Below are 21,191 nucleotides of genomic sequence, written 5' to 3' on the forward strand. Positions count from 1 at the left end.
ACCCGCATACAACGGGTAAACTCTTTCCAATGCAACGTAAGCGAATGTAAAGAATGCGGCGGACAGAGGTGGTTTAGGTCATGTGTGGCTTACGTGTGCATGAATGACAGCAACACAGTGCAACACATTGAGAAGCAAGTGCGAGCTCAAGTGTCCATTGTGTGTTGACAATACTTCATTCACATTCCACACTGCTGTGGTACTGCAAATTAAAACACAAGGGACTTACTGGATTGTTTTTAAAAGTGTTATATCGCAAATTTGCCATAATTGCAGCATTTTTGTGCATTAACAACAGGATTAAATGAGAGAAATGTAATGGACTTATTATTTAAAGGGTCTATTTTTGTCTCAGCTAAGGGACTTTTTCTCTGCTATTTGGAAACACACACACACACACACACCCCAATTGAGACCTGCGCTGATATATATCCAGTAAACACGACACAGGCGGAGGAACAAACTCAAATCCCGTTCTCAACAGGAGGTAGGACAGTGGATCCAGATGGCACAACAAAGCCTGAGCTCTATTTTAATGAGCAAAGCCAATTATCACATGAGCGGCCATTCCCGATGGACTGCTGGCCTTTAACACAACAGGAAGTTAGCGCAGGAGCTACAACACACACACACACACGCACACAACACACTCTAGTGTATCATGAGGAGTAAAGGGAGCATATTTATACCTTATTTCTGAATCAGTGCTATAAAGGCATCGTTTAAAGGTCATGTGGAAGAGAAATACAACGGCTAGTTCAAGCTAACTTTAGCATTAGCGTCCAGGGATGACCTCACTAAATGACTGGTTTTCTTCTCAAAAAAGGGACCTTTAAAGAGGTAAGTCTTAATATTGGATAGAAACATATGTGCAACCCATATATAAATAAAATAAACATTGAGAGATGTAGTCGAAATACCCTTGAAACATTTGTAGTGGCTACGTTTCTTCCCTGATTGGCTGGGAGAAATCACACGCTTAGACAAATAGTACTGGCGGCCATTTTGACTTAGCTTTCAGTTACTAATAATCAAACGTTTATGTTTTTTTCTAAATTTAAATATGTCAGTTCTAAAAATGATGTGCGTACGGTATTTTTGCTGTGAAGGTTCAATAGTAAGGTTGCTTTAAGTCAGTGGTGTCCAAAGTGCCGCCTGGCTAGCCATTTGTTGCCCTTAGCGTCTTTTTTATTGGCCCGTGGCACAATGTAAAAATAAAAAAAATTAAACCAAAAAAAACCCCCACAGAAATGGAGAAAAATAGATATATATGTATTTATGTAAATACAAAAAGCTTCAATGTTGACACTAATAACCACACACAGATATATTTTTACCGCACAATTACAAAGACAATTCCAACATTTTCATGGAAACACTGCAACAGACCTCTAAACTCACCTCAGTACTTTCTTTCTAGTGTGTGTGTGTGTGTGTGTGTGTGTGTGTGTGTGTGTGTGCGCGCGCGCTCAGACAGGCAGGAAGGAAACATCGTTAGTCACTGAGGTGCCATCAAGTTGTGTTTAATTGTCTCATTTATCTTCCTGTGCTGCACAAGTGCACACTGCGCACGCCGCCACTGCTCTATACTGTACTTAGATCATGACATTCATTCCCACTGTCAAACTGGCCTCTCACCGCCATTCATTCACACACTAAAGATAGATTTCATCATGTGCCGCCAGACTACAAATGTACGCCTAATGTAACAAGATCCAATAGCGCAAAAAGTGTTTTTATAAACATAATAAAAAACTGGTGTACCGTGAAATGTTTCCCACCAGTGTCTTTTATCACATTTATCATAAAGGTTAAAAATATAGTGGCAGTATCTGTCTTCCTCTGTTCTTATAAACAATCAGAGTTCCTCTTCCTCTTCTCCATCGACTGTCAGTTTGTCATTTGACTAAACAGCTTCTGACCTCTTTTCCACTGCCAGGCTAATGCTGCTGCCTAGTGTGACGTCTGCTCGGAAGGAGGAAGATGGAGAGGGCGGGGCCAAGAATGGCTCATGGAGATATGTGGTAATTTGGCACTTTACTTCAAATTTGTTGTGGGATAGAAGTCAACTACAGATTACTTGGAAGTGCGATATACAGTATGTACAGTATATAGTATTTCTATTTCTAAGTATTTATTCTAGTGGTGTGTCGGTCATGAACGAATAGGTCAAAAGAACTAGTTCTTTTTTGTGAACGGAATGAACAAGGTCACCGCCCCTAAAATACCCGTTCAGTTGCAAATGCTTTTTTTGGATTGGCTGGAGAGTCAGTTCACTGTTCCTTTTGCAGCTCGGTCTTATCCTATCGTCGCACCTCCCTCTGTGGGTGGGGGGGGGGGGGGTTAGCTGACTTAAAGACCGAGAGATTGACCGACACAACGAACGTGAACATGAGTGAACGGACTGACTCGACACAGCTGACCTGGTCTAAGCACAGGGGGAGATCACAGGCTAACGACCAATTGACCAAAATGAACGGATCTTTTTACTGAATCAAACTGCAATGAACGGTTTTGCCCACCACTAATTTATTCTTGTAAATTGTAAAAAACTGTTGATTTTTAAGTTTTTGCTGTTTTGTCAGATTTCTTGTCACTTTTCTGCGCCGTTTATCTTTTGTTTGTTTATGTTCAAAATAACTTGAAAAGTTCCGAATGGATTCGGATGAAAATTTCAGGAATTGTTGGAAATGATAAGAAATATATGAAAGAAGAACTGATTTTGAATTTTGGGGGTGATCCGGATCACTGTTTGTATCTAGGAATTTTTTAAGGATTCTTTACCATTGCGATATAGGACCATTTTCGGCATTTGTGCACATAACTCACAATATGGAAGGAACTTTGGCATTTGGCAGAGGTCTGCACTCTTTTGTACAGTTTCTTTAATATAATAACTTCACATTTTTGACTTCTTTTCTGTAGCAGTGGCAAGTAGACCGTTAAATGTTACTTTCTGACATGAGGGTCGAGGTTGCGGACCTCTCATTGTATCATGGCTGATATGACGTGATGTCCTGCTCTTTTAAAGCTCTGTGCTTTATCCAGATGGACTTTGCTACGGACTCCATCATCTGTTTACCCTAAGGCAAGCCAACCTGTGCTCTTGCCTTTAAAGAACAACTACTTTATGATATTTTACACCCTGATGCACGTTTGAACAATTAAAGACATGAGCTGTTAAAGACAGGGTGTTAATGTGCAGTGTTCAGCGTGGGCCCTGAATTTCTAGGTCTGAAAGTGATTAAAAATAAAAAATCATCCATATTAGATGTGTCCTACTAACCAGTACTTGGTGAGTATGTGCTGGACCTCCTTTTTCACAAGGATTTCCATGAATTATTTGTGTAGCCTGTCATATAATTGCAACCGCCATCCAAAAAAAAAAACAAAAAGGGGTGGCATATTTTATTTTTGTTATTAATTCGTTCCCAAAGGTCAGATGAAAATGGAAATGTACATAAAAAATAGCAAATTTTTCCCATAAGAACTCCCATATTTTGCCATTTTCCCCCCATCACCCACTCCCGTTTAAATCGTTTCCTGTGTCGGCAAATAGGAACCGCCATGTGTAACAATATCTCAGCTCTTCTAACGGCACAACGGTTATACTCACGCTTAGCTCTTCCGGTTTCGGTCTAAGGTGCCAGGCCTTCTGGGTAATGTATGTAAACATTTACCAACACAGTACCGCAGGTGACAACGGTTATTTTCCAATGCAAACGCTGCCAGGTATGTGTCTTCATGATACAATTCGGAAGCGTTGTGATGCGGCAGATTGCGATGAGACTTCATGGCTTGTGTGTCATTGTGCGCCTCCAGCCATCGTACAGAGGGGGCGAGGAAGGAGGCAAATGTTTCACTTGAGTGTTGTGTAACTCTTCTCTTGTTGGTTGTCAAGCAATTGGGCAATTGACTCATGGCTACACACTCATAGCGACACACACACACACACACACACACTACACACAGAGGAAATCCAATCACTTAAATGTGACGGTGTCACATTAACAAGGACACTTCACTTCCTCTCGTTCCTCCCCCATCCATCTCCTGTCCTTACACTCCCCACCCTCCAACCACAGCTTCTTCCCATCCCTCCCCCTTGCACACTTCATCAGTGGTCGTTGAATCATTGTGGGCTTTTTGTCTGAAGAATTAGAAGAGACAGAAGAGAAAGGTCAGCTTGAGTTCAACCTGTTTGTTGTTTTGTATGCAAGTGTATGCACATTAGCTAGTGCTGTCTTCCCCGGGCCAAATTCGCTCTGATTGTTGTCTTGGTGACAGTTTCTGGCAGTGTGTGTCAACAAATGTGAGAGCTGATTTTTTGGTTTAACTCAGGGGTGTCCAACGTGCAGCCACGGGACCATTTGCGGTCCACATCCATTTTTTATTGGCCCATTCAAAAATATAATTTAACAGCAAAAGCAATTTTAAAAGAAAAAGAACAAAATCAAAATATTCTGAAAAAAAGGTTGTAAGCTAACAAGAAAAAGGCATAATTTTGTGAGAATTATGAGAATTATTAGCCTTGAATTTATGTCTTCTAAACCTATGAAATGCAAACCTATGTACCACTTCCACACTTTTATTTTTACTCGACCATGGCTACTTGTAGTGTTAAGGTAATGTCTCAATGTTTTGTGTCCTTACTGCCATCTAGTGACTTGAATTTCAAATTTCATTCATTTTCTACCACTTATCCTCACGAGGGTTGTGAGGGGTGCTGGAGCCTATCCCAGCTGTCTTCGGGCGAGGGGGGGGGGTGCACCCTGGACTGGTGGCTAGTCAATCACAGGGCACATATAGACAAACAACCATTCACACTCACATTCATACCTATGGACAATTTGGAGTCACCAATTAACCTAGCATGTTTTTGGAATGTGGGAGGAAACCGGAGTACCCGGAGAAAACCCACGCATGCACGGGGAGAACATGCAAACTCCACACAGAGATGGCCGAGGGTGGAATTAAACTCGGGTATCCCAGCTGTGTATTTTAATATGTTTTGACTAATAATAGACCATTGTCTATAGCAAAACAGACAGCATTCATTTATTCATTGATTTCTGAAAAACTGCGATCTAGCGAGGGTGCTTGTACTGTGGCTAAGATCCGTATTGCCAACTACTGTGCAATCAATACAAGGTGAACTTCAAAGTCTGCTGGGTAGCGACCGCATCCTCTATGACAACTGATGGTTCCTTCACCTCTCACCTTGGCTGTGGTCCAAGTGAGAGCAAAGTGCCAGCGTCGACAGTGTGCAGACAGGAGTTGTGACAGTGGAAGCTTTCCACACAATCAGTAGCTAATCTCCTGTTCTCATTAACTCAAAAGTGTGGCACAGTGAGCACACCCTCACAGAAATAATACACTTGTGTCTACTCCTAAAAAAATATATGTATATATTTGATGCAACAAATGTAGTTTTGTGTTTCACCCTATACTCTGTTTACTCTCTCACTGTACTGAACTACACAGCAGGAAGTCAAAATATATTTTTATTTATTTTTCCTAAGCTGCTGCACCTCTCCCTGTAGGCCCACACTACACTCTGACTACATGTAGACATGTAACACTTAAACCCGACAATATCAATAAATGTAATATTTTCCCATCAAGTGCGTAGATAACCTGTGTAGGACTTAGAGCCCTGTAGACATGACACAACACCCCATAGTCAAATTTACACTCCTATTAGTCTTTTTTTAGAGCACATTGCTCAAGTGACACACTGACTAGTTGACAGCCAGTCACAAGGCAGTAGTAAATACATCTTTCTGTTAAATCTAGTCATCGTTGATCTGCAAGCGAGGAAGCAGGAAACCCATAAGACAAAGTTCACACTACCTTGAGAGGGTCAACAGGCAGCAAGGTCACTTTGTGTGTGCGTGTGTGCGTAGTCAACTTAGACCAGACAAGAAGGGTGGTATCAGCGCAATGACCTTGCATGTGTGTTTGTCAAGCTGCTTCATGGCTAAGCTGTTGTCGGGTGCATTACTCATTAACCCACCACAGTCTCCGCAAGAGACAGACACAACATAGACCCTAAAAAGGAGGCGCACATGATGTCGTCATCGTGAAGCCCGCCGGTAGCTTTGCAGTGCCGTCGTGTGTTTTCATTGACATTATCAAGCGTGACACTTTAGCGGCCATCACTAATGTGCTTTATTGCTGTTCTTATTCCACCATGCAGAGCAGATGACAAGTCATCCCCCTCATCACAGTGAAAATATGGATCTGTCCTCACTCCATGCCCGGTGTTCATTTCCGCTACTCAATGGGCCTTTTCACCCTCACACTCCTTTCCTCTCTCTCTCTCTCTCTCTCACACACACACACACACACACACACACACACAAGCACGTCATGCAGTTAACAAATACAGATGCAGTACATGATCGTTGAAAATGTAGCGTAGTCACTCAGGGTTTAATCACTGCATTATGGGATTAGAGAGTAGCACAGATTCCGTGTATGTTTGCATGTGTGACAGGCTATAGGCTATGTGGTAGAGAAAGAGAACATCCAGGTTCAGTCAAAGTGACCTCTCCCTTTCCCGTTCCTAACACACCATCAACCGCGATACATCCTCTGCATAATTCATCATAGAATCCAGCATATCATATCATCATTGTAAAAATGAATGACAATTATGACCGTCTAAGTGGAATTATGAGACCTATTTGCTCGTATTGTCTAGAAATTCAGGGTTTTTTTTAAAGTACTTGTCATAACTTACACTGTTTCCTCCGCGACACCCCCCCTCCCCGATGTGTCAGGCCATCTCTGGTGTCTATTTTTAGAGCAGCTCAGGGTGAGCCCCGACTTTTCGGCGCTCGCCACCAGCAAGCTACTCACTTGTGAAATGCGAGGCTGTTGTCTGTCTAACAATTTGGAAGGCTTACGTAACAATTACATAACATTAGTGGGGCCCATTCACGTTTCTTCGAGGCAGTTTGGTTTAATGAAACCATGGGGAGCATGAATGAGGTGCTTAAGCTGATATTTTGACCCTCTCGCTGAGCTAAATGAGGCGATAGAAATATTCGACGCAGTTGTATGACCACAAAAATAAACATACTGTTGAACTGACAGTAATACATTTCTGACAGCGCCAATAAAATTTATTTATCATGTATCATGTTTGATTTAGCATGATTTTTTTGTTATGACTGTTTTGAATTAGAAAATAAAAGGTCTCCTCCCATTATGTGCGGAAGTGGTAAGTTTTTGGCTTTTTAAGTTTTGAAGAAATACATTTGAGGCTAACTGTTTAGCTTGTTGGGGCGGCACGGTGGTCTGGTAGTTAGTGCGCAGACCTCACAGCTAGGAGACCAGGGTTCAATTCCCACCCTCAGCCATCTCTGTGTGGAGTTTGCATGTTCTCCCCGTGCATGCGTGGGTTTTCTCCGGGTACTCCGGTTTCCTCCCACATTCCAAAAACATGCTAGGTTAATTGGCCATTCATAGGTATGAATGTGAGTGTGAATGGTTGTTTGTTTATATGTGCCCTGTGATTGACTGGCGACCAGTCCAGGGTGTACCCCGCCTCCCGCCTCTCGCCTGAAGACAGCTGGGATAGGCTCCAGCACCCCCCGCGACCCTCGTGAGGAAAAGCTGTAGAAAATGAATGAATGAATGAATGTTTAGCTTGTTATCTGTCTGGAATGGAATGAATAATAGGTGCATAAAGGATACTATAGGGGTGTTATTTCATGTCTACAAGGATCTAATAATGTTAAAAAACCATATTTATACACAGCTTTTCTATGCTCTATAACAATATTCAATGTATGTACTGATAATGTTTTTCGTCAAGTGTCGAGATATCGCACTTTGTTTGGTGGTCCGTGAATGCAACATCATTGATTGTTCATTGATCGTTTTATATTTGAAATGTGTTTAATAAGTATGTGAGGCATGTATCGATGTTTAGGATGGTGCATTGAGCATTTTGGTTGTTAACGTCTATCGCTAGTGAACAATGGCAATTGAAGAGAGAGGCAAATGTTGACCGGAAATCGGAGAACGTCACTGTCAATTAAGCAAGAGGGTTTGGAGGGGAAGGATTGATTTTCCCGGGCATGTCAATTACTCGCATGTTTTCATCATTCACTGGGCGGCGTGGAACGTAGTTCTCGTGAAAAGCGGGCATCTACTGCCTAGGATGTTATTGTAGTTGTAGTGCATAGCCAGAGAGAAAGAAGTGAAAGAGCTATTTACCAACACTGACGTGTGGCTATATGACAGCCCCCCCCCCCCCTTTAGTCGCTGTATTGATGGATGACGGCATGCATGCGAGCCAACGACGCGAGGGGATGAATGGATGGACGGGGAGGGCTGAGGGAGGGGTGACATCAGCACACAGTCTCCCTCCCCCTGACCAATCACCTCTCATCTGGCTACCCATTGTCCCCGCCCCCCATCACCTCACCCTTGTTGCTACGGCAGCTGCAGCATCCCGCCATTGTTTGGGGTCGGTAGTAATGCGGTGCGTTCGTGTGGGTGTGTTAATGGAGGCTACGATCCAGCGCACGTGATCACCACTTACTATGCCACCCCCCCCCCCCCCCTTTACTCAGCCAGTCTTTTCCACAAGCATAACCAACATATCCAGTTAATGCACCATACAAGGTCAATCAAAATCCCATCAGGATGCACAAACAGGATTTCAGGGAGTTTATGAGCAATCACAGTGACACGCACTTGCAATTTCTCAGTGCTTTAAAAGTGACTTATGTCTCCCTGACGTCAGCGTCTCTCATCATCTCCGAGGGTCAATGAAAGCAGCACAGCTCAGCCACGCAGCATCATGAAAATGTTTAATCTTTTAAAAGAACGCTGCATTACCCCTCCAAAAGAGCTCCACTAAGGACTTGCGAGGCTCTGACAGTCAGCTTCTTTCAGAGTGAATATGAGTGTCTGATAAGCTGCTTAATTATACACAACTATATATGCAGTCTTCGTTATTCATCTGTCCCAAAGAATCCGTATCGTATGAAAACCAAATACATTTTGTTGAATGGGACACCACCTTTGTGTTTTGCTATGACTTCTTTCTTGAATTGATAGTGCTTCTCCCCATCCTCATGAAATTACTGGCACTTGCAACCCTCCATAGTGGCTTATTTAGCAGCTTTACGCAATAAAATAAGCAGACTCTATTGACCAGGTGACTGTAAAACGTTCTTTGGAAAGCTGAACAAATCCAATGGATTGTAGTCCATATTCCAACTGTATTCCACTACAAATCACATACAATATTATTAGCCTCACTATATCATATCTTGTTTAACTTGGCTGCTCATTTACTGTTTCCAACAAGGGTCATAGTATATTGTCTTTAAGAATACATATGAAGAACATGTATACAAGCCGGTTGTGTACAAACAAACCAAGAACTGTAAGCCTTTTCTCTCTCATCTGCTGCACTCTTTGGTCTGATCACCATGGAAATGAGATCAACATGCAAATGCCTGAGCACGCTCACTAAGGCTGGCTGATAGAAGATGCAAATTGCTTTTCCGCTTGTAGGATTACACACACACACACACACACACACACACACACACACACAGAGAGAGAGGCAGGTGCAGACGTATGTACATGCACGTGTACGTGTGCACACATACGTAAGCACTCCCACCTGCAAAATGAAGTGGAAGTGAACCAGTCGATGCAATGCTGGAAAGTCTCACTTTAGTACAATTTTAACTTTTTTTTAAGCATTTCACAATGGGCTAATTCCCACTTTAGTCATTATCTGTTATATTTTTCTGAACATTTGATGCTTAGAATACTATGATTATGTATTATGACTCAGGTAATTGTATTGTCTGCACTGCCTGATGAGGTTCCATATAAGATTTGATAATAATGACCAGGTTTGATTGACACTGTCAGAGAGTTATTCATTTCAAAATAGAATGATAATAGCAGTGGAGCTGTTCCTAATAGTTTCAAGACCACTGCAATTTACAATAAACATGTTCTTATTGATATAGAATAAAAAGACATTATATTCTTCCCTAACTGGCTCGTTATACCAAACCGCTCATGGAGTGAGAGCTTTTCTTCCCTACACACACGTATCAAGAAAAACAAACTGATGACTCCAAAGTGAATAGAGTTATTGGAGTCGTAATAAGGGAGTAGCTCCCCGACTGTGTCAATCAAAACCACCAGCGTTTGTTTGAAAAGGAGAAGCGTGTTGTTGACAGGACGGGTGTCAAAGTCCACGGTGCAATCCCATCTCCCATCTCCCATCTCCTTCTCCATCCACTGTGCTTCATTGATGTGTTGCGTTTTTATGAATGGACAGCAGGGGAGGACGGCGCGCGAGACTGCTCGGCCTGTGATTGGAGAAACCGGATGACGTCACCTCCGCCGTGACGCCATGCTCCTCATTCATAAAAAAGGAAAAGAGGAGAAACAATCGTGGAGAGAAGCGGCGAGCGAGAGAAAGGGGGAGGTCGCGGTAACAATGAGCTCCACGGGAGACGAGATGCTCGCATAGAGGAGCGGCGCAGCGGCGTTGGGGGGGCGGGTAACCACGCGGGATCCGTCCGCGCGCGCACACACACACACACACACACACACACACACACACGGGAGGCGAGAAGCCACAGCGAGTCAAGTCCGCAGAAGAACCCCCAGCACGAGCGACGCGCCATGGAGGAGCTCTGCGAGATGGACTGCACGGTGCTCAAGCGGCTCCTGAAGGAGGACGGCGCCCGGTGCCTGCTGCTCGACTGCCGCTCCTTCCTCGCCTTCAGCGCGGGACACATCCGAGGGGCCGTCAACGCCCGATGTAACACCATCGTCCGCCGCAGGGCCAAGGGCTCCGTGCTCAGCCTGGATCAGGTCCTAGCCGGGGACGATGAGGTGCGGGCCCGCCTTCGCTCCGGGATGTACTCGGCCGTGGTGCTGTACGACGAGAGGACGCCCGACACGGACACGGTAAAGGAGGACAGCACGGTGAGCCTGGTGCTCCACGCACTGTGCAGGGACTCCGCCACCACGCTCATCTACTTTCTCAAAGGTGAGGACAAGACTATTGCCTTTCCGTGAAATATTGCAGTACTCTACTTCGTACTACAGTGTTATACTAAACTGAGACACATTACAAGAACCTTTCCAAAACATGTTTCTCCAATTGTCATTTTGGCTTCCTCTGTCACACCACAGCTGAGTCTGCCCTTTTTAAACAACAATATTCCACGCAGTAATGTTTAATAAATTCATCTCTACAATGAGGAAGGAAAATCATTTTGGAATGTTGCTGCATCCCCCATTTGTAGTATTTGTGTTAGATTAGAGGTCATTCTTGTAAATAGTGATTAAGAAAGCATACTTAAAATAATAAAAATGACAGTCACTCCAACAGTACACATATTTAACATACATACAGTGTTTCATTGAATGACGTTCATATTTATGTATTTGATTTGGCTGAATGTATTACCAATACCCACTCCATACAATTCCATACAACCTCGACACACTAAGATATTTTATTTGATAACATACACATACCTTTCTGCATTTTTGTCATATTTAACACCCCACACATACAGTATGCTGCTTGTCAGGCTGATTGTTAGCGTTTAAGATGTTGGGGTTTGTCTTTTTTGGAATAATCCACGTACGTAAACACACACACAGGCATCATTCACACACGGACCAATGGCTAGGAGCTGAGTGCATGAGGTAATGCCGTTGCGTTGATGCTACACGAAGCCAGAGGGACTTCCATGCAGGGTGATCACACACACATATACTGTACATACATATTATCACTTCTACCGGATGCTTTGAAATATGAATTTGATTTAACCCTCCCATATGCGACTTTCCCACTGTGGAGCCTTCGGTGTACTGTACTGCATGTATACAGTATTACAGTATATGTGTGTGTCTTCTAAAGGCAATGTTTTACAGTTAATCTGATTGGATTTGCCTGCAGGGTGTCGTGGTCAGTTTCCAGAAGTATAGCGGATAAAAAACAAGCAAAGGGATGATGAAATAGTTTCTAATCCACTGCAGTCAGTCAGAATCATTGAGACAAGACCGCATGACGGGAGAAAGTCGCCGTAGACGCGCCATCAACGCTATGTCTTGTTTCCAGGTGGCTACGACAAGTTTTTCACAGAGTACCCCGAGTTTTGTTTGAAGACCAAATCCCTGCCCTCCCTCACGAGCCAGTCCAGCGTGGAATCGTCATGCTCGTCCTGTGGAACGCCGCACCACGACCAGGTAAAAGGCCTAAAGTTGTTACTGTTACTACAGTTGCAAGAGTTAACTTGATCAAACGCAGATTAATCGGTTATCCAATTAATGGACAACTATTGAGGTATTCGATGAATCGTTTTTTGATTTAAAAACGTAAATATCTTACCTAAATACCGTAGTCATCCATGAAAGGCAAAACAACATAATCACACATATTAGCTTGAGAAAAGAGAAAACGCTGACATGTTGATACGCTAAATAATATATTGCTTTGTTTACAGTATAACACTGGTATATACTGGCTGGCGACCAGTCCGGGTGTCCCATGCCTCTTGCCCAAAGTCAGCAGTCACAATAAGCTTTTTTTAATTGCAGTTCCAGCTGATGGATCTGCTGTAGGTCACTGCCCCACTGAGCCCGATGCAAGTGGATCTGCATCCTTTTTCCATAACTAAGTTAATCGTCCTGCTTTCCAAATGCCAACCGTCAACCACATAGAAGCTTTTTGTGTTTTTAATGAGGATGAAAAACTCTATTTGCACACGTGATTAACGTCTACCAGTACTTGAGCAAACTATCTAGTTGGGTTCCTCAAGTGGCAGTTGAATTAAGTTCAAACGCAGCAGCAGCTGTTGGCTATTTGCCTTGCTCAAGGGCATCTCAACGGTTGTTTGCGTTTCCGCAGTCGTTCCCAGTGAATTTGGGAATGTAAACCATGCAGACACAGACCTCGGAGCTGTAGCGACGCGTCATAAAACGTCTTCTAAATTTACTTGTTGCTGTTGTTGCGCTGAGGTATCAGTCTTATGACAGCACGGCCACACTCCGCCACTTATTCTCCCCGCTTCCGTCGCTTCCCGTGACCCTGGAGGATCTTGTTTAGTTGGTCTGCGCCGATTTCACGCAACTCTCCAAGTCACATGCGGCTCCGCTTCATTTCCTCCGGAACACAAGCGGAACAAGTTGAGACAATCGGGCCTCTGTGCGTTTTTGAAGAAAAGAGATAGTCATTGGCCACGCTGTCAGGTGGACTTCTGCGAACACTTCCTGTCGACGAGATGAGCTAGTTTAGCCCCCCCCCCAACCCCCCATCCTCCTCCTGCTCACATTACATCTCTTAGCGGTATTGATCACTTCCTGACTCTGGCAGGACGAGGTCGTCAGCAGTGACAAAAACGAACACAACCCTCGTCGATAGGAACCACTGATCCACTGAACAGGAAAAACCTCTTCCGCTTTGAAACTGTAAACATTGTGCTGAATTTTGTAGTGAAATATTACACTTGAATACCAGTCAAATGATGACCTTTATATTGTATTATTTATTTAAAGTTTGATTTTTATTTCTGACGTTTTACTAATTGAGATAAGTGACGTGGTTCTGCCTACAATTTGGGATTTGTGTTATCATCGACACTCTTTTTTATTGTATGTAAACACCCACTCAAGGTACCACATCTAGATAAAAATTACAAGAATGAAATATTAGTTGTAGAAAAGACCAACATGAAAGTTACTACTCTGCGTTTTAATGCAGTCAGCTAATAATTATGATGGTGGTTATATGGTATATGGTGTCCCACACTGCAACAGGCTCCGTATTTCCACGCTGTGGAATTATTTCCATGTTTCGCCTTTGGATTGTAACTATGCAATTTGCAAAGATGTACTACCTCTAATCTAATATGGTTCTGCGTTGGTGCATGACTTGCTGAATGAGCCCAGTCGTCGTTTACGATCTTCTATATATGTTTTTTCATATTATTAGAGCCCTCTAGACCAGGGGTGTCAAACTCATTTCGCATCGTGGGCCACATACGGCCTAGGGAGATGTCAAGTGGGCCGGACCATTAAAATTATACCATACTCTGCTATAAATAACCAAAATATCATGTCTTTCCTTTGTTTTGGTGTAAAGAAGCACAAGAACATTAGGGAAATATTGAAATTTAATGAACTATCCTTTTACAAAACATTTCATGAAACACCTCATATTTCCTTAGACAAATGTGCAATTTACTTTTATCATTCACAAATATGCATTGCAACTGATCCCACTGATTGTACAAAGGCACAAAACTTTAATTGGTACTGAAAAATATAGTAATGCACTTTAAGATTAAATGAGACTTTTAAAGAAAGGGATTTTTAAACCACTTACACATACGCATATAAAATCTAAATGTAATCCCTGCGTACACCTTACAAACTAAGGAGAGTGATTTTAAATGTGTAATGAAGAAAGTGTTCGCCTGTCCTGTAAATCTGTAAACTTCATACATGAAACATACATACACATCAGAATCAGAATCAGAAAAGGTTTATTGCCATGTATGATCAAATACATACTAGGAATTTGTTTTGGTGTAGTAGGTGCATACACATCTATTAAAAAAGAATGAGAATACAAAATATGAAATACAAAATATGAAAATACAAAATATACAGAATAACAGTATAAATATATGTACACAGTCTGTTTTTGTTTGTTATTCCGGAAGTGCATACAATATATACTGACAATTTATGGAGTTGTATGAACAGTAGAATTCCATCACACAACTTTTGTTTTGAAGCTGCTGACTAACATTAAAGTGCACATTTTTGAAATCACCACAGTAAGGATTCATCTTCACAGAGCTGTATTCTTTCAATGCAAACAGTATCTAAGGCAGCATTTTAAAGGTGTTAGTCTAGTCTGGACTTGTATTTGTTCCTGAAACTTGGCATCTTTTGGCCTGTACAAGTGCATCAACACCAGGTGTCATGTCCTGACTAGCTGTCACTTTCAGAATGTCATTTAAGTGCTTGTTTGTGAGCCTTGAACGCATTTTTGTTTTATTGATATTCATCACTGAGAAAATTTGTTCACAAAGGTAGGTTGTCCCAAACATGCACAAAATCTTAGCAGCTAGGGCTGTTAATTTGGGGTACCCTGGTAGTAGATACTGATAAAATCTGTCCAGACCTACAGAGGCTTCGATGCTAATGCTATTTCGCTAGCAATTAGGTAGCTGGCTTTTACCGCTGCTTCACTGACTTCTCGGCTCTTGATGAAAGTTGACTGCTGTTTCCTCAGACCCGCCAGCAATTCGTTAATCTTATCTCTTCTCAGTTGTCCTTGCAAGCCGTCATATTTTTCGCTATGATGAGTCTCGTAGTGGCGTCGAATATTATATTCCTTCAATACCGAAACTTGTTGCAAACACACCAAGCACAAAGGTTTTCCGTGCATGTCTGTAAATAAATAGGACGTGGTCCATTTTTCTTTGAAAATTCTACACTCCTTATCTACTTTTCTCCGTTTGGATAACGACATTTTGGCTAATGAGGGTGTAGCGGAGAGGTAGAGACCAAGGTATTAACAACGTAACAAGCAGCAGATGGCGCATTGATACCGTCTGCTGTTTTCAGTCTGTCTCAGTGAGTGCGCCCCTTAGCGGATAATCCATGAATTGCAGCGAATTAAAAATATTAATTCCATGTCTTTTATGCATTTTTTCCACTTTCAAATTATCCTGCGGGCCTGATCGAACCTCCTTGGGGGCCACAATGTGCACCACAATGAAACATTATTGAATAGACACATTTGTGTACTAGTAAAGTGTTTTGAATCCAGAAAAAAATGCTCAATGGTCAAACAATAATTTGTGAAGCAAAGGGGAGAAAAATCCACAGAGAAATGGAAGCGCTAGATTTTGTAGCTTGTGCAAAATCAGCACTTGGTATTGGATCTAATCGGTGGCGTTTCATTGTGACCACCTCAAATTGTCACAGCAATGTGATTCACTCACCTGTGCCATCATTTGATTTGCTGCCGCTAATAAAATACTTGTTTAGGAGGCACTGGTTCATCACTTTTTGCTGTTTTCCTTCAGAAGTTGTTGAACAATTAGACTATGTTGGCAGGGACGCCATGATAGATGTTTTCCTACTCAAACCATCGCTGATTGGTTGATCGCCAAGAAGAACGGGTGTGGGTAAAACGCGGACCGTGGACTACCGACCGCGGTCTAGATAAACGATTTTGATAGGTCCATTTCAAGATTTGCAAGGATTGGTTTGCAAATCACCACTGGAATTACACAGTCCGTGTTTTACCAACACCCAACAAGAACCACTTTTAAAAAAAGTCTTGGCAGTATGGCATGCCAAAGTGCACTTGCCCGACGGGAATATCACTGATTGGATTTACTTGCCCCAATTTGGTTTTAACTTGCCCCGGGCCATCGGTACATCGTTATTGTCGAGCCCTGCTTGTATTTAATATTTTAGCTTGACAACCATGAAACCATGACACGAGATGTGACCTGACATTAGTCTGAAGGAAGAGCTGTTGAATGCATCGTATCGGAAATGCAGGGCAAAATGGGTAAATCAGTAAAAAGCCAATATCAAGCATCTTTGCTAATTATAGAATAGAAGGTATATTCACTGATGAGCCTTTTAACGATCCAGGTAATATGGTTACTGCTTTTGCTTTGCCAGTCAGCTTTACTGCAATAGCAGACATATCCTTCGTGAGTGGAACCGGCTGGGCCCATCCATATAATTAAGACATTTTCTTCAAATGCCGCATTGAAAACATGCTGACATTTTTCCACTATGTGTGACCATCAATCTCATGTACCCGGTGACCCTTACACTAGTCGTAACCACTGGGACTAATGTGATTAGACAAATATTTAAGTGGAGTCACTCTTTCACTCCAGTCATCTGCACACACAGAAGTCATTGTGTTCATCGTGGAGGATGTTTTCCTCTCGCTAGTGTGTTTGTTGGGGTTAAAGGTACAATATGGGTTATTGGACCTTGGAATAACAGCTTTCAAATCACTGGGATGCCGTGCAGTGAGGAGAATAGACGTCATAGCCTACGTGAATGCTGTGTTAAGCTTTTTTCCTTCCGACTGAGTAAAGAAATTCAATTTTTTTTTAAAAAAAGTACTCACAGTTCCGTCTTCTCCAGGGTGGACCAGTTGAGATCCTCCCGTTCCTCTACTTGGGCAGTGCCCTCCATGCCTCCAAAAAGGAATTCCTGGATGCCATCGGAATCTCTGCGCTGCTCAACGTGTCATCGGACTGTCCCAACCACTTTGAGGGTGCCTACCAGTACAAGTGTATCCCTGTGGAGGACAACCACAAAGAAGACATCAGCTGCTGGTTTCTGGAGGCCATCGAGTTCATTGGTGAGTAAGTGTGCGTCTGCTTCAGTTATAGGTGGGGATGTCCGATAGTTATCGGACCGATATCAGCATAAAAATGCGATATCGGTTGATCAGATTTATTTAAAAAAATACTGTATACAACATGTGTTCATTCCACTACAGGAGATTTGTCATGATACACATATCGGTATCGGAAATTGACAGTTGGTTTTCGGCAAAAAAGCCAATATTTGACATTGCTAGCTATAGGTCATTTTACGTCCAACATGCCACCCTTTGTTCCGCTCCAGTTAATGTCCAATATTAAGTACCACATATACAGATAGTACTGATTTGTTACTAAGCAGTTTTTCATCTTGGTTAATTGGTTCCAGAATTTCTGCAAAATAGTGTGTGGTAGATGAACTCTGTGGCTGATCTGTAACTGTGTGGTAGATGAAGTCTGGCGCTGATCTGTAACTATGGTAGATGAAGTCTGGCGCTGATCTGTAACTATGGTAGATGAAGTCTGGGGTTGATCTGGAACTGTGTGGTAGATGAAGTCTGGGGTTGATCTGTAACTATGGTAGATGAAGTCTGGGGTTGATCTGGAACTGTGTGGTAGATGAAGTCTGGGGTTGATCTGTAACTATGGTAGATGAAGTCTGGGGTTGATCTGGAACTGTGTGGTAGATGAAGTCTGGGGTTGATCTGTAACTATGGTAGATGAAGTCTGGGGTTGATCTGTAACTGTGTTGTATATGACGTTTGGGATTGATCTGTAACTGCACGGTAGATGAAGTCTGGGGGTAGAAAAGCACAAACAGTCCTCCGTCACATACACCTACACACATACACACATACACCAAAGGGACAACAAAGCGCCAAAACCAAATACCAAATAAACCAGAGCGGCATTAGCAATAAAAATATCCTTGCAGTGATTGGTGCAAAAAGAGCTTTGCATATGTATAACGTGTGTGTGTGTTTGTGTGTGTGTGTGTGTGTGTGTGTGTGTGTGTGTGTGTGTGTGTAGGTGCTGGTATGTCATAGCTAGCTGCTGTGGGAGCAGATAGTGACTCATCCACTGTTACCGCGTGAACAGACGCCATGGCGGCGTTCCCTGGAATCACAGTTAGCACAAACAATCCCCATCTTCCGTAAGATTGGCCTGAGACGTGTTTGATTTAAAAAAAAAATGCAATTCATTAGCAGGGAAGAGCAAATGAAGCCGGCTCATTATTCAATTTGGGGCTTTTAATATCCTGCAGTAAGGATATGAGATGTGACTCTCCAGGCTGGCCACGCCAACTGATGCTGTCAGGGGAAATGGAATTTTCTGTAAACATTTTAATCAGGCTATTATCTAAATCGCTTTATTGGCTGTAAGCGAGTAGGAGCGAGCGTGTAAACGCAGCGAAAAGACAGAAATGGCGCAAGGGAGGAAGTGTGAAAGAGGCAGCCGGATGACTCAAATATCTACACTCGTGTGTGTGTGTGTGTGTGTGTGTGTGTTGGTTGCTTAAATATGATTTACCAGTTTGTCTGCTATAAATACTACAGTCTTTTAATCTAGTGATGACAAAGTGTTACAGTTTTTATCCCAACGTGGAAGACAATGCTCACTAATAGGAACAGCAGCTAACAAGCTAAAGTGTGTCTACTTAGTACCTTCTGTTCAGCACATAAAACTTGATCACTATTTTCTTTTTAGCCATTCAGAAAAAAACACGGTGTGCTTGAACGCCTCCTCAGTGCAGGGGCACAGTCTTAGAGGAAGACAGGAGACAGATACAGAGTTGCTCATCGTGCTGTGTTCCATCAACAAATAAACTAGCCTCACAAGCACACACACATACACACACGCACGCACGCACACACACACACACACATGCACACACACACACACACACACGCACACACACACACAAACAATCACACACAATAGAGACGATTAAATGATTTGCTGGCTCGGACTCTGTCCATAATTGGGGTGTCACGAGACAAAACGATACATGAGATTGGGATGAGACTTTTAGTGCTTAACCTCATTAGGTCCTCAGTAACTACTCTAAATGTAAGTCCCTTAGTTGTTATTTTATCAGTAACTACTCTAAATGTATGTGCCTTAGTTATTAGTTCCTCAGTAACTACTTTAATTGTATGTGTCGTAGTTATTAGTTCTTCATTAGTTCCTCAGTAACTACTCTAAATGTATGTGCCTTAGTTATTAGTTCCTCAGTAACTACTCTAAATGTATGTGCCTTAGTTATTAGTTCCTCAGTAACTACTCTAAATGTATGTGCCTTAGTTATTAGTTCCTCAGTAACTACTCTAAATGTATGTGCCTTAGTTATTAGTTCCTCAGTAACTACTCTAAATGTATGTGCCTTAGTTATTAGTTCCTCCGTAACTACTCTAAATGTATGTGCCTTAGTTATTAGTTCCTCAGTAACTACTCTAAATGTGCCTTAGTTATTAGTTCCTCAGTAACTACCCATTAGTTCCTCAGTAACTACTCTAAATGTATGCACCTTAGCTATTAGATCCTCAGTAACAACTCTAAATGTAAGTCCCTTAGTTATTAGTCCATCAGTATCTACTCGGAACTAGTTCCTCAGTAACAACTCTAAATGTATGTGCCTTTGTTATTAGTTCTTCATTAGTTCCTCAGTAACAACTCGAATTGTGTGTGCCTTACTCATTTGTTGTTCTATAGGCAATCACTTTACTTATTGCAAAGTGGGACGATAACCACTCTTGTGTTAGTGTAAAAACATCATCTGACCTTTCACCTCTCTCTCTGGCCAGACTCTGTGCGGGACTCCAGCGGAAGGGTTCTGGTCCACTGTCAAGCGGGAATCTCTCGCTCTGCCACCATCTGCCTGGCCTATCTGATGAAGAGGAAGCGCGTACGCCTGGACGAGGCCTTCGAGTTCGTGCGGCGGCGCCGCAGCATCATCTCGCCCAACTTCAGCTTCATGGGCCAGCTGCTGCAGTTCGAGTCTCAGCTCCTGGCCACCTCGTGTGCAGCAGAGGCCGCCGCCACGGCCAGCCCCTTGCTGGGCCCCAAGTCGTCCGCGGGCACCGCGTCGGCAACGGGGACGCCCACCTCGCCCTTCATCTTCAACTTCCCCGTGTCGGTGGTGAACCCCGCCTACCTGCACCACAACCCCATCACCACGTCACCTGGCTGCTGATGGCCGGCCAATGGCGGCCAATGGCGGCGCTGCCCTGAAAGCGAGCACAGACACAAGGGACAGTGGACGGGGTATGTTCATGCTTCCAGGGAGGGGGTCAGAGGTCATTGGTGGGGCCTGATCCCTCAGAAACCAGCTCCTTCTTCTAACTGACCAAAAATAGACTTAAAGGAGTTTGTGTGTGTGTGTGTGTGTGTGTGTTGGACCTGAGGCGACACAACAACACACTCATGACTAACAAGTGAATAAGCTCAGTTGCCTGTTGCCATGGAGACCGCAGGTCTTTAAGGAGAGGAGATGGACGCAGGAAGGAAGCAGGAATTTTAAGCACCCTCTCCTTCCTCCTTTGGCGCTCCTCCTGCTGCCACACAAAGGACACGGATGGTGTGTGTGCGTGGGGGGCGGGGGGGGGGGGGGGGTAGAAAGCAGGGGCCTCCTCAGTGACAGGTGCCGGGCCGACCGGAGTTTCCTGTCTGTCCTCTTCTTCCCTCTCTCACACACACACACACACACACACACACACAAACAGACCTTCCTCTCATCTCCTTTTATGTTCCTCCGCTTCATCTCATCTGTGCTTCTCATCTTCACCGCCTCCTCCTCTCAGA

The 21,191-nt window shown here is 43.2% G+C and overlaps 1 protein-coding gene across 1 annotated transcript; it reads left to right on the forward strand.

Annotated features, from left to right (window-relative positions):
- Positions 1 to 462: 462 nt before the first annotated feature.
- Positions 463 to 20,979, forward strand: dusp4 (dual specificity phosphatase 4). The gene is made up of 6 exons (XM_058053678.1): positions 463 to 840; positions 1,940 to 2,024; positions 10,328 to 11,047; positions 12,134 to 12,261; positions 17,206 to 17,425; positions 20,195 to 20,979. The coding sequence occupies exons 3-6, from the start codon at positions 10,678 to 10,680 to the stop codon at positions 20,581 to 20,583; spliced, it is 1,107 nt and encodes a 368-aa protein (XP_057909661.1). The 5' UTR covers positions 463 to 840; positions 1,940 to 2,024; positions 10,328 to 10,677; the 3' UTR covers positions 20,584 to 20,979.
- The last annotated feature ends 212 nt before the right edge of the window (positions 20,980 to 21,191 follow it).

This window comes from Doryrhamphus excisus, chromosome 2 (genome assembly GCF_030265055.1).
Source record: "Doryrhamphus excisus isolate RoL2022-K1 chromosome 2, RoL_Dexc_1.0, whole genome shotgun sequence".
In the NCBI taxonomy this organism is placed as follows: domain Eukaryota; kingdom Metazoa; phylum Chordata; class Actinopteri; order Syngnathiformes; family Syngnathidae; genus Doryrhamphus; species Doryrhamphus excisus.